We start from the raw sequence: 13,623 nt of genomic DNA, 5'->3' as shown, positions 1-13,623 counted from the left end.
CTTTTGAATATTGGATAGCCTCCTTTATCTTAAGTTGAAAGCTGGTAGAGGCGTGATCTAAAATATGAAAGCAATTTTCTGAACACAAGGAGCGACAACGTTCAGAATTCTGAAGGTGTTTGAAAATGTGAGAGGCCTTTTGACTGGCTAAGTGCTCACGGACGCGTGTGGCAAAACGTCGGGTGGTTTCGCCGACATAACAGGCATTACAGCCCGCAGATGCAAACTTATAAACCACACGCGAACGAAGACCTCCGGGGATAGGGTCTTTCACCCCAAAAAGACTACCGACCTTAAAGGAAGAAAAAACTAGTTTGATATCTAAATCATTACAATAGCGCTTAATTAAGGGTCAAATCTTTTTGTGAGTGACGACAGAAAAATAGGCTATAAACAATCCTTTATAAACTGCAAAACATTGTGTCCTATTAAAAATATTACCGAAGTCCCACGACTCGCTCTCCCCCGGAGAGGAGAAAATCAACATGGCAACCAGTCGGATTTTTTGAGCTTTTAATTAAATTTGAGTTTTTCTTTCAGCAAAATAACGTTTCCAGTGAAAAAAAGATTCTTCAAAACTCTCGAAAAGCAAGTCTTCGTTTCGATTAAAACTTAGAATATCCGTTATTTTACGCAATTTCTAAACTTCTGGTTCACTTTTCTTTTTTTCTGCTTTTAAAATGGAGGTATAACTAGCCAGACGTGATAAGATATAATGTGAGAAACACAGCTCAACCTTGCCAATTTATGGTATAGTGTCATTATTCAATCCATTTTCAAATAGTGCGTTGCGTTAATTTAAAGTTGCCGAAATTCAAAATATACTTTCCGTTTAACAGATTGTGGATTGTTTCTAAACAACACTTTGAAAAGTCCTGGATATCCAAACAGCTACCCAAAAAATGCGAAATGCGTTCATAAGGTTCCTATTCCTGACGGAATGACTATGAAAATTGATTTTGACTTTTTTGAAGTAGAGGACCATCCCTCATGCAGGTAAGCAATAACATTGACACTGTAGCTGCTCAATCAACGCTTACTGGTCGCTTTTCCATCTCTCGCGCTACCTCACCATCTTGTCGATTATAATCTTAAGGCGAGGAGATGCGCTTCTCCAGTCAATATACAAAGACATCAACAAAAATACCGTCATATAAACTAAAGATACTACACTAACTAAACCAACTAAAAACTAACTAACAAACTAACTAACTAACTAACTAACTAACTAACTAACTAACTAACTAACTAACTAACTAACTAACTAACTAACTAACTAACTAACAAACTCCCTAACAAGTTAACAAACTAACTAACTAACTATAAACTGACGTACTCAAGACCGAGAATACAGTTTTACCCTGGTCATACGACCTCTATACCGAGAAATAACTAATACCATGTCATTCCATATAACTGATCCTTCTTGGCAGATATGGCTATTTGTCGATATCTAGTAACCATATATCTGGTGTGTACTGGACAGACCGTTGTAACTAACTAACAAACTTAACTAACTAACTAACTAACTAACTAACTAACTAACTAACTAACTAACTAACTAACTGAACCAACTAACTAATTAACTAACTAACTAACTAACTAACTAACTAACTAACTAACTAACTAACTAACTAACCAACTAACTAATTAACTAACTAACTAACTAACTAACAAGTTAACAAACTAACTAACTAACCTAACCAACTAACTAACTAACTAATTAACTAACTAACTAACTAACTAACGAGTTAACTAACTAACTAACTAACTAACTAACTAAGTAACAAACTTAACTAACTAACTAACTTAACCAACTAACTAACTAACTAATTAACTAATTAACTAACTAACTAACAAGTTAACAAAGTAATTAACTAACTAACTAACAAGATGACAAACTAACTAACTAACTAACTAACTAACTTAACCAACTAACTAACTAACTAACTAATTAACTAATTAACTAACTAACTAACAAGTTAACAAACAAACTAACTAACTAACTAACTATAAACTGACGTACTCAAGACCGAGAATACAGTTTTACCCTGGTGATACGACCTCATTACCGACAAAAAACTAATATCATGTCATTCCATGTAACTGATCCTTCTTGGCAGATATGACTATTTGTCGATATCCAGTAACCATATATCTGGTGTGTATTGTGGAGTAAAGACTGGAGAGACAGTTCTAATAGCTGGAGACTACGCATTGATAACATTCCGCTCAGATTCATTTATTGAGAAAAGAGGATTTTTGCTAGTTTTCACAGCTGTTCCACATGGTAAGTGCAACCGAACGACACATGCAATGCATTGGACAGGTTAGTGTATTGCTGCAAATTTTAGAGCTGTTTCTAGATTGGATATTATGAGCCTGTGTGGACATGTAAAAGAGAACAAATATGCTAAGGAATAAAACACACCGAAATGTCTAACACGAAATATTAAACATTCCATAGAGGAAAAACATCGATGTACACGTGAATATGTAGAATACAACAACCTGTACAGGGCACTACAAAGTTAACTTACAGAAATAATATCGAGAATAACAATATATTTTTGTTGTTTTAACATATGCCATAACTAACAAAATGATCCTTACACGTGAGTGTCAAATCTGTTCGCTTGAACAGAACTATAGATTATAGATTGAAATATGAAAGAAATTTGAATTAAACTTTGCTCAGAATTGAATTTCATTCAAGATTATGGCAAAAAGTGCATTCAATATCGTGAAATTATAAATCGTGCAAATCTGTATGCGTAATTAACTATTCACTCAGATTAACCTTCTAGTGAATGATCCATGCTGTAACAGTATATATTCGGGTGTGGCGTGAGGGAATTATGACAACACCAGTGGTATAACTTGCGAAGAACAGAGATGTAGATTTCTAGAATAGTGTACTTCTAATTATACCCCATATTTTACCGGCATGATGTACAAACCCCAGTTATTAACTAGCTATGCTAACTTTTTAGTTACTGTTTGCGCTAAAGCATAAAGAGAACCATATTTCAGTATTATACCTAAGATTCAATTCAACTTAAAAATAGTGGTTTAACTAATCATTCACGTAACTGCTGAGGACACTCTATTATGAACATAAGACTCCTGAAGTGTAGTAGTTGATGGGCTAACCATGTTGCACGGACAATTTGTTTTTTTTGGAGACACAAATCGGAGTGTCCGTTAATTGATATACTAGTTAGTAATAGTTTATGTTATCAAATAGTATTCCTGTTAACGTTAACTTGTATCATTTTATCGTCATTTCATTAGTTCCACCCAACATCATTTTACCAGCTGCCATCGTGCGAACCTTACCAGGATACAAAGTGAAGTTTCCAGTGACTGGAACTCGTCCCATCTTCACAGCGATAATAAGAAACTCTACAGTATTGGTAAATACAACAAACACTGCAATCGTTTTGTTCTCAGAAGAAGGAAATTACACCTGTGAGGTCACCAGCAAGTATGGAACTGAAGTGAAAGAGTTCTCTGTAATATTCAAAGGTGAGAATAAAGCCAAATTGAACTTGGTTTCCAGACCTTTCTATTACGGATAATACTGCAAACTGCAAACTGCAAATACTTGGGGAGATCCATTTGCAAAAAAATCATTAGACATTTTTTAGCTAACATGGGCCTTTATTTTTTTAAATCTTGAAATTAGAAATATAGTGTATACAGCTATTTCAATTAATGTTGTCGGAAAAAAGCTTAAAGACAAGACCGATAGGTAGTATGGGTCAAAGAGGAGAGCAACTGCACGTGCTGAATACTAATGAGATATAATGACATGACAAACGCGAATTTGCACGTTTTCTTTCTCTTCAGACCTGTATGGACAAGGTAATATTTGCTACACTAAATTTAAAAAGACTTTTCAAAACTCAAAGCTACTCGACAGTGAAGCAAGTTACAGAACAGGCCTCCTGAGAGAAAAACAGTACAAATTCATGAATTAGAATATTCAGGTGCAAAAATACAAAATTGTACAATACCTACAGGCCAATATGCAAATTTCCAGTGAATACCCAGACCACCATTCGGTCTTGTCTTTTAGCTTTGAGCTTTGATCTGACAACGTTAATTGAAATAGCTGTATATAATTAACCGTTAAACATCTGGTATAGTATTTTAAATTTGCATTTAATATATCAAAACCAAAAACAAAACAAACACAATAGCCCAATAGTAATGACTGTAAGAAATTTTAGTTTTCTGGAAATAGATACATATACTATAAAACGCGTGTGAGTTATTTAAGTAGCAAAGTATTTTGTGAGTATTTTGTAATCAAAACGTTTTATATGAAGCGACTATGATTAAGTAAGTACATACAGGGTAAATACAATGTTCTGTCGAATGGTAATGTTACCTATTGTAAGTAATTAAATGTAGTGTATTTTGTAAGTGATGTAAGTAATATATTGTAATGTATTGAAAGTAATGTAAATAATTTACTGCAAGTAATATACGGTAATTAACGTAAGTACTGTTTTGTAAGTTTTGTAATGCATTTTTTGTCGCTTCAAACGTCCAACACAACCAAAACGAGGACTGTAAGCTACTGTAAGTTGGCGTAAACCATCCATTTATTTCACAAGTTTCACAACATGGCGACAACCACGAGGTCGCTCTCAAAACTGCTATCACGTGACAATTGACAGGCATGCAATGCGTAAAAAACAATAAAATTATGAAATGTCAATGTTCAGTCGCGACATTATTAATAAAAAAAGTATGGAGCTGAAGTGAAAGAGTTCTCTGTGATATTGAAGGGTAAGAATAAAGGCAACCAAATAGGCCTTTCTCGATTATGCTAGCATTTTTTTCGGCATTTTTTGGGAAAACGAGCATTTTTTTTTTCGTTTTTTTTTGATAGGCATGCAATGCGTAAAAAACAATGCAATGCGTAAAAAACAATGAAATTATGAAATGTCAATGTTCAGTCGCGACATTATTAATAAAAAAAGTATGGAGCTGAAGTGAAAGAGTTCTCTGTGATATTGAAGTGTAAGAATAAAGGCAACCAAATAGGCCTTTCTCGATTATGCTAGCATTTTTTCGGCATTTTTTGGGAAAACGAGCATTTTTTTTCGTCTTTTCTTGAAAAAGAATTGCTAGCATTTTCTGTCATTTTTCATGACTGTGATCCAGACTTCAGCACTCAGAAGGATAAATAATCCTAAAGTTTCACAATTTTGATTACTTAATTTGATTGTTTTCGAGGTCGCTCTCAAAACTGCTATCACGTGACAATTGATAGGCATGCAATGCGTAAAAAACAATGCAATGCGTAAAAAACAATGAAATTATGAAATGTCAATGTTCAGTCGCGACATTATTAATAAAAAAAGTATGGAGCTGAAGTGAAAGAGTTCTCTGTGATATTGAAGTGTAAGAATAAAGGCAACCAAATAGGCCTTTCTCGATTATGCTAGCATTTTTTCGGCATTTTTTGGGAAAACGAGCATTTTTTTTCGTCTTTTCTTGAAAAAGAATTGCTAGCATTTTCTGTCATTTTTCATGACTGTGATCCAGACTTCAGCACTCAGAAGGATAAATAATCCTAAAGTTTCACAATTTTGATTACTTAATTTGATTGTTTTCGAGGTCGCTCTCAAAACTGCTATCACGTGACAATTGATAGGCATGCAATGCGTAAAAAAACAATGAAATTATGAAATGTCAATGTTCAGTCGCGACATTATTAATAAAAAAAAGTATGGAGCTGAAGTGAAAGAGTTCTCTGTGATATTGAAGGATAAGAATAAAGGCAACCAAATAGGCCTTTCTCGATTATGCTAGCATTTTTTCGGCATTTTTTGGGAAAATGAGCATTTTTTTTTTCGTTTTTTTTTTTTTTGATAGGCATGCAATGCGTAAAAAACAATGCAATGCGTAAAAACAATGAAATTATGAAATGTCAATGTTCAGTTCATGACTGTGATCCAGACTTCAGCACTCAGAAGGATAAATAATCCTAAAGTTTCACAATTTTGATTACTTAATTTGATTGTTTTCTGTCTGTTTCGACTGTTTGTGCGTTGTGTTACTTATTTACTTGTGTTGTGTTACTTGTGTGTGTTTTTTTAATTTTTTAAAAATATATTTTTTTAATAATTTTTTTTTAAATATATTTTTTTTATTTTTTTTATTTTTTTTTTTATAAACAAACAATTATTAAGTATTACTTGTTGTTGATATGAGCATATAATGTAAGAGTTTGTACGTTTTGTTTGAAATAAAACAAAGCATTCTTTGGAATTCAAGTGGCATTTTTTAAAGAAATCAGGCATTAAATGCTTTAAATGCAAGTTTTACTAGCATAATCGAGAAAGGCCTACAACCAAAAGACCAAAAGAATGTCCAAACGTGTGCGAACCTACACTTAACGGAGCTTGTTTTAATTAAATGATCGAAGGACAAAAGTCCTTGAGAGAGTAGGTTAAAATTAAAACTAATTTTAACATTCCAATATCTCCACTATAAATCAATTGCAGCTTGCTGAAACACGTAACCAAGTAGGCTAACCGAAGTGAATAGTAGGCTAACTGGAGTGCATAATAGGCTAACTGGTAACTAATTACCAGGCAATGACCGTAAGTGGCGGCCATCTTGAAGTGGGCGTAAAAAATTGCCCACACCGGTTAATGAAGAAGATAATATTAATCCCTTATATTTGATTGGTTACCAGTGGCTACCTGTGGTAACCCATTTTGTTATATATCACAAAAATGCTTCTTATTCCACAAACATTGTATTTCCATGGATTCTTAATTTGCAGTTATAATTATTGCAAGAAGCTAGATACCCTTTCAGGCAATAAGCGACAGAAGTCATTGAGACAGTTGGTTGAAATTAATACTAATTTTACCATTCCAATTTTCCATCTTAAATCCGTTGCAGCTTGTGAACTATTCCCCTTTCCCTAGTTTTAATGTTGTTCACAAACGAGGCAACTCTTGCAGATAGCAAATCCAGCATTGTTTCTGGGGGAGGGTGAAGGGGTGAAGTGTAAAAATTTGTCCAAGGTAATCAAAAAGTGCTGAGTATCTCAACACTATTGGCGCTTATATTGCTGAAACATGTATTGACAGTCAAAATAGCATAGCCTTGTTGGTATAAATGGGCAATACAAGCTAAATATCTCAAAATAAGCAATGTTGGTTTAAACCGATGGGACGCTTCTAAGCACGCTGATAGGTAGGAATGGAAGGTTGCTGGCAGGTAGAACTATTGAGGTGAATCTGCAAGCGGTAAAAAGCGTCTGCTCAGTTTTTTTGAATTCAAGGAACATTTTGGTGCCTGAAGCAAGATATTATACTTATGAAAGCAAGCATAAGGTTCTTGACAATTTTAAGGACACGAGAAGTGGATTCCGACAGGAGTTTGAGTTAATAACATGCACTAAAGCCTCGTTGTCGGGGAAAAAATATCCGTCGATTTTGCATCCTATTGTACCACCCAACAAAAGAATACTAAGGACGATGGGATAAAATTCATATTGTATGATTTCCACGACTCAGGTTATGCCCCATACCACCAAATAATGAGTGGGTGTAGTGCATGGCTCAGAGTACGACAGTCTACCAATTAGGTTTCCGAAAGAAACACTCTAAATATACTGCCGTAGTTTATCTCACTGATGATATTTTTGAACACATGGACAGGCAAAAAAACCCCAGAAGCTGCGTTCATTGACTTGAATGACTTCTCCCCTAGCCGAGCCATCCAATTTAGTTTTCTGCAGGTTTCAATTTTTTGGGCCAATTCTTCTTGTTTTATACATAAATCACTCGCCCCTGTGTTTACAGAACTGTTCTATCAATATTTTGCGGTTGAACATATAGAAAAAGAAACCCAACATACCTGCCCAATACTTGGGGCTATTTTAGTGAGAGTAAATGGTGTAGACAGCCTTTAACCCTATTCAGACCCGAGGGGGGGGGGGGGGGCTTTTGAGTCCCGCGGTGAATTTGAACTCTTATAACTTTTTTAAGATTCAACAAAACGCTGCCAAACTTTCTGACTTTTCCTAAAATTTATCTGGCAATAATTTGGTAAGGTTGCAATTTGTATCAGGAACTTGACATCGCCATGGCAACGGCATTTTGACAGGCATGTTTTCCCAAATTTGTAATTTTGCGTGTTTCTGATAATAGAAATTAACTTTAATGGAGTTATTTTTTACGGTTTTAAAGCGCATTTTTATTGATTTGAGTACTTTGCAGCAATTTTGGGTGGTTTTCTGGCATTTTGGAAAAATTTTGAAATCCAAGATGGTGGCTGTTTTGACATCATGGTGTAATTGTCACGTGATGTGACTTCACCATCCCACGTGACATATACCAAAAGAAAGATGTTCGGACATACAAAACATCCTATAAGTTTCATTGTGATTGCTTAAATATAAGGGGGGGGGGGGGGGTCTGAGAAAGTCAAAAAAAAGCCCGGTCTGAATAGGGTTAAGGGTTAACAATAATCTGACTATTATTGTACTTTCCTTACTTGCTCAACATTGTTGCTAAATATTTAATAGCGAGATATAACATGAAGTTTTAATTGCGCGGTCAATAATTCCTCTAATTTCGATTACGTTTAGATTGTGGACCTCAATGTTCTATTGATGGAACTACTCTTTCTTGCAAGAATATTACATCATACGTGGACATTATAAATTGCATTACACTGACGATTAAATCCATGTGAGTCTATTTTCAGGAGACAATACTACATATGACTTAATATTCTCACAGACTAGTGCATCTGAAATAACAGCGGAGCCACCTTAAATTAAACACCATTCATAATAAATTTCACTTCAGGGATTTGTCTTCAAATTCCATTGATTTTCTACCGTTGACGAATCTGGCAAATGTGGGACAACTGTGAGTGTAAAAACGTATGGACTAAGCTGTAAAATTGCGGCACTGATTTTTCCCCTAACCTCTATGTAACTGATTATATCACACTAAAGGAATTCGCACGTGACAAGAGATTACAACCCTTTTCACTTATACAGTATAATACAATTAAAAATGGTTAAATTAAACACATATAACAATTTTTCACCATAGCAAATGCACCAAATGCGCGCAAGAGTCGAAAAAAAAAAACGTTCTGTCGATTGTATAGTGCGAAATAGAATAAATAGAAAAGACAATAATTTTTTTACTAAAACATTTCCTACCGGGTTGTTCATCACCACGGAGCTTTGTTTTTGCCACAAAAAAGAGGGGTCTTGGTATTCCTTTAGGGGCAGGAAGACCATGAATATACATTGTAATTCCTTACAATACCAGCAATAATATTATCACGTCAGGGGGGGGGGACGTCCTTTGTAACCCAACTCAAAACTGCGGCATAGCAGTGCCGGGCAACCGAGTGTGCGCAGTAGCTATCTAATGGTTGCTAAGGGCACAGTGAATAGTTTGACAATGTTCTTTGTTCAGTTCGCACGTTTTGTTCTTAACCGTGCACAAAACACAATAGCTATTTGCATTTAGTTTGCTCCTTTTTAACGGTGACCAGTCTGACAAAAGTAAGGTTGCGAATTAGACTCCAATGATTCTGAAATGATTTACCATTTTTTGGTTGTTAAATGTCAAAAGTAACAAATTTTTCGCTTGTTATTCCACGCCGCCAAAACATTCTCAGTGACGTTACAATTTGTGCGCAGTACGGGATGTGCAATGCAATACGGAGGAATGACTTTAAAATTTAACAAAACTCAACAATGTTTAAATTTGTTATGTCACGCTATGTTATGTTTATTATTATCTTTTACAGCAACTTGCCTTCTATCGTCAATGTGTTCCTTCCACATAGAATATTTTCCGAACTTTCAAATTTGAGAGAACTGTAAGTGAATAGAGGCAAACCAGCCACTGCAAAAAAAAAAAAGTTTTTTTTTTTTTTCCCACATATTTATTGCCATTGTTTTGCAAACAGAAATTTTACAATTTTACAGACTTATATACAAATTTGCGGTGCATATATACCAATGACACCGTTATTGTTAAAAGTTAAATCTTGCCGGTTTAGAAATTGGGTGTTCAAAAAATCAAAGAGTGGGGATAGGAGGGGTTATGGGAATAGAGCAAAGCAAATCCCAGAAAAATTAACTGCTCGTTCGGGAAGCTGCAGCGGAATCCTCGATAGCGTTTTTTTTATTATTTCACTCCATGAAAATGCAATTTGTATTTGTATTCTGGAAATGAGCACGAATGTAAAAAATCCAAACGCTACCAGGCTACAAAAATGTTTGATATGGGTCTGCAACAACTGTCTTTACAAATTTGTTAACATTGTAAATAGGACAAAGAGCTCACAAACTGTAGGTGGTCTTCACTGTCACGCCGCGGAAAAAAAAATACAAAAACTATCGACTCAAAAAAATAAAGAATGTTACAGGTTGTAGAATACCACCTTATGAACTACTTGTCCAAGTCTCAGGTCTGTACGGTATTCTTTATTAGAGTTATCCGTTAAAAACTTCCATGCAAATTTAGAGAGCACAGTGTAGAAACGCAATGTTGGAGCGCACATGCTTGGGCTCCAACATGGCGGTCGGAAATAAAGCATCTGACATGCACTTCTGCTACAAAAAGCGGTCAGAACAGACTCATGAACAAGCAAACATTCACTTTAACACCTCCCTCTTGTAAAGCTTTAACTGTTCCGATTGTTAAAAATCACAGGATGAGGCATTTTTTAAGTGTAAGCGACAGCCTTCTGGGGGCCATCTCTGATCTCGTGTGGCGTGAACTCCGAAATTCAAAATTCTTTATGTTAAAGACGGCGAATGCTTTCGAGCTATAGACCTTCAACAAGATATAAATTAAAGACGTTTAATAGTTAGTTAAGAATAAAAACTTTCCGTAATCATTTTTTTTACGAGGTTATATTAGGTGCATAGCCTAACGCCCAACCCCCAACTTGGAGGACGAGGAGCTCTCCTTTGTCAGGTCTCTATCCCTCGACCAATCCGGCACGGTTGAACCCACCAAGGACTAAGTCCCCACCGGCAAAGCTCTTGAGGTCATTGAGACACGCAAGCTCTACCACCACGACAAGGTGACAAGCCCAGGGTCCTATGCGCCAACATAGCACCAGGGGACAGGTGAAGGTGAAGAATAAAAACTGAGGGGTCTTGTGATTCTGGATTTTAGAACTCCCATAACGACAAGTGGAGACTAAGAATAAAACAAATCTGTACAAATGAAGGTTGGGTATCGAAACCTCCTTCGCGGTTATGATTTTTCCGTTGCTTTAACATTATGAATTATTACTGAGTTTAATGATTTTTCGCAGGAATATGTCTTATAATAAAATTTCATTTCTTCCTGATGGAGTGTTTGCAAACCTGATAAGACTTACAGTTCTGTAAGTAGAACGATTTATTTCTGTTAGCTTCACTTCATGCTTTTTTCATTTTGTTACCACGACATAAACTCGGAGCAATTAAAAGTTTCAAACAAAACCTGAGCTTTATTATTAACGCACTGTTTTGTTTGTATTCGAAAGACGATATCTGAAATAAAAGATTAATTGTACGCGCAAACGTTTTTCTTTTATTTTTCAATGCGAATTCGAATGCCCAAAGCACCACACAGTGTTAATAATTTTATAAGTGTTATTAAGTGCGGCTTTCTCCAAAAATCAACTAATATCGCCTTTCGCCGGCACAAATTGGAAAAATCGATTTCGCTCATATTCTGCCCATAGATTGGTCCTAGTGAGAAACCAAACGAAATGCAATTAGGTTTTCCTAAAACAATTTCCTTCACAGGGCACAGAGGAGTCAAGTTTGTCCGCAATTCAAAATCTCTACCGTGCAAAACGACCTTCAAAAGCTTTTCAAAGCGATCGTGTGAGCCGTACGTGATACAACGCCGTCATGCGATACTTGTTTGCAGATCGTCTGGTGATATCGTATTCTGACAATGGTCGCCTGGGGCGAAAAAATCGTCACCCGAAGGGCGACGATTTTTTTCGGAAAGCGAAGCTTTCCGAAGAGGCACGAAGTGCCGAGAAGAAAAAGAGACTTGCTCTTTTTTTACTGCTGGTCTCTCTGGTAACGCCCACAAACATTGATGTCTGCGGATGTCGCATGAGAGTATGAATACGATATCACCAGACAATCTGTAAACAAGTATCGCATGACGGCGTTGTATCACGTACGGCTCACACGATCGCTTTGAAAAGCTTTTGAAGGTCGTTTTGCACGGTAGAGATTTTGAATTGCGGACAAACTTGACTCCTCTGTGCCCTGTGCTTCCTTTCGAAGAAATATGCAAAAAAAGATTTTGCCCCAATTGGGCTCAAAATCCACTACCGGTTTTACTGATTTTATTGAAAGTTTGATCAGTCGCCTCGCGCGTTATACAGAAGCTGTTTATTGACCATTTAATAATATTTATAATGTAATTAGGTCTTAACTGTATGACTGAGCGAAAAATAAAACAAATCGAGATTAATGTTTAGCCTGAAACGGGGATAAATCCAAAGGCAAAATTGGCAAATGAGTAGCGAGCGAAATTATGCAGTAAAACTCTGCCATATTTTTCTATGTGCAATAACTATAAATATCGTAAAAACAATTTTTATGGGTTAACTAGACACTTATCTAATAGGATATCTAAAAAAATCTCTGGGGAAAAGGTTTTTAGTGGCCCGCTTTGGCCTATGTTTATCACTAACTTAGGGCCTGTTTACAAGGAGGCGGGTAACCCTAGCACATAGGGTTACCCTAGCACCTAGGGTTACCCTAGCGCTCCCACATTTCTTTTTTTTTTTTTTTTCATCGACGTGTTTACAAGGCGCTAGGGTTACCCTAGCAGCTAGGGTAACCCTAGCTGAGTGCTAGGGTTACCCTAGCTGCTAGGGTAACCCTAGCGCCTTGTAAACGCTCTGCTAGGGATAACTCGCCTACCCCGGGACAACTTTATTTTGGCTCCAAAAAGCTAAATATGTTTAAAAATACCGACAAAAACAGCGAACATGAGGGGACGCAAGTGGCGTCAACTGTAAGTTCCTGATTTCTTAAGAGGATTAGTTCGCGGTTACCGAAAGTGTTATAATCTGTCAGCAGCATTTGAGTTATCTTCTCATCAGTTGTGTTATATTACATGGATCAATTTCCATTCTGGCGGCAGAATAAATTATAATGTTCGCGGCGAATTCTGCTTTGGCGGCAATTGGGGAAAGACAGAAGAAGCTCATCTAGCAAGAATGATTTCTAGATACTTTGATGTCGCGTAAACGTTTCAACCTTTTAAGATTTAAGTTGTTTCGCCTTATGCAAGATGATCATTTCTATGTTCTGTCCATCGATCATTCATGTGGATTTACAAAGTGAAAATTACGGTGAGTTTGCAGCCGCGAGTTGCGGTGACGCTGGCGCCTTCCACGCAGAAAGTCGTTCAAAATCCTAAATATCTTACGACATATTGCAAATGGTTCGGTTGCACGTAGTTCAGTTTTTCAGTCATACACAAGAAACGCTTTAAATATAATCATGGCCCGGGATATCACGTCATGGATCATTAATAAGGAGGTCGCCAGGTAAGTCAATCCATTAAACATTACTATTTTTAG

The 13,623-nt window shown here is 36.2% G+C and overlaps 1 protein-coding gene across 1 annotated transcript in view; it reads left to right on the top strand.

Annotated features, from left to right (window-relative positions):
- LOC144636947 (uncharacterized) overlaps positions 1-13,623 on the top strand; it is a 78,254-nt gene that overhangs the window by 5,274 nt on the left and 59,357 nt on the right. Inside the window, exons 5-11 of the mRNA XM_078496142.1 lie at positions 840-996; positions 2,124-2,290; positions 3,295-3,528; positions 8,627-8,729; positions 8,850-8,912; positions 9,814-9,885; positions 11,338-11,409. Of these exons, the coding sequence (XP_078352268.1) occupies positions 840-996; positions 2,124-2,290; positions 3,295-3,528; positions 8,627-8,729; positions 8,850-8,912; positions 9,814-9,885; positions 11,338-11,409 (868 nt within the window). The remainder of the gene's footprint in view (positions 1-839; positions 997-2,123; positions 2,291-3,294; positions 3,529-8,626; positions 8,730-8,849; positions 8,913-9,813; positions 9,886-11,337; positions 11,410-13,623) is intronic.

The sequence above is a fragment of the Oculina patagonica genome, chromosome 13 (genome assembly GCF_052425735.1).
Source record: "Oculina patagonica isolate OP01 chromosome 13, crgOcupat, whole genome shotgun sequence".
In the NCBI taxonomy this organism is placed as follows: Eukaryota; Metazoa; Cnidaria; class Anthozoa; order Scleractinia; family Oculinidae; genus Oculina; species Oculina patagonica.
Note: the sequence above shows the minus strand (reverse complement) of the source record. Positions and strands in the feature narration are given on the sequence as shown.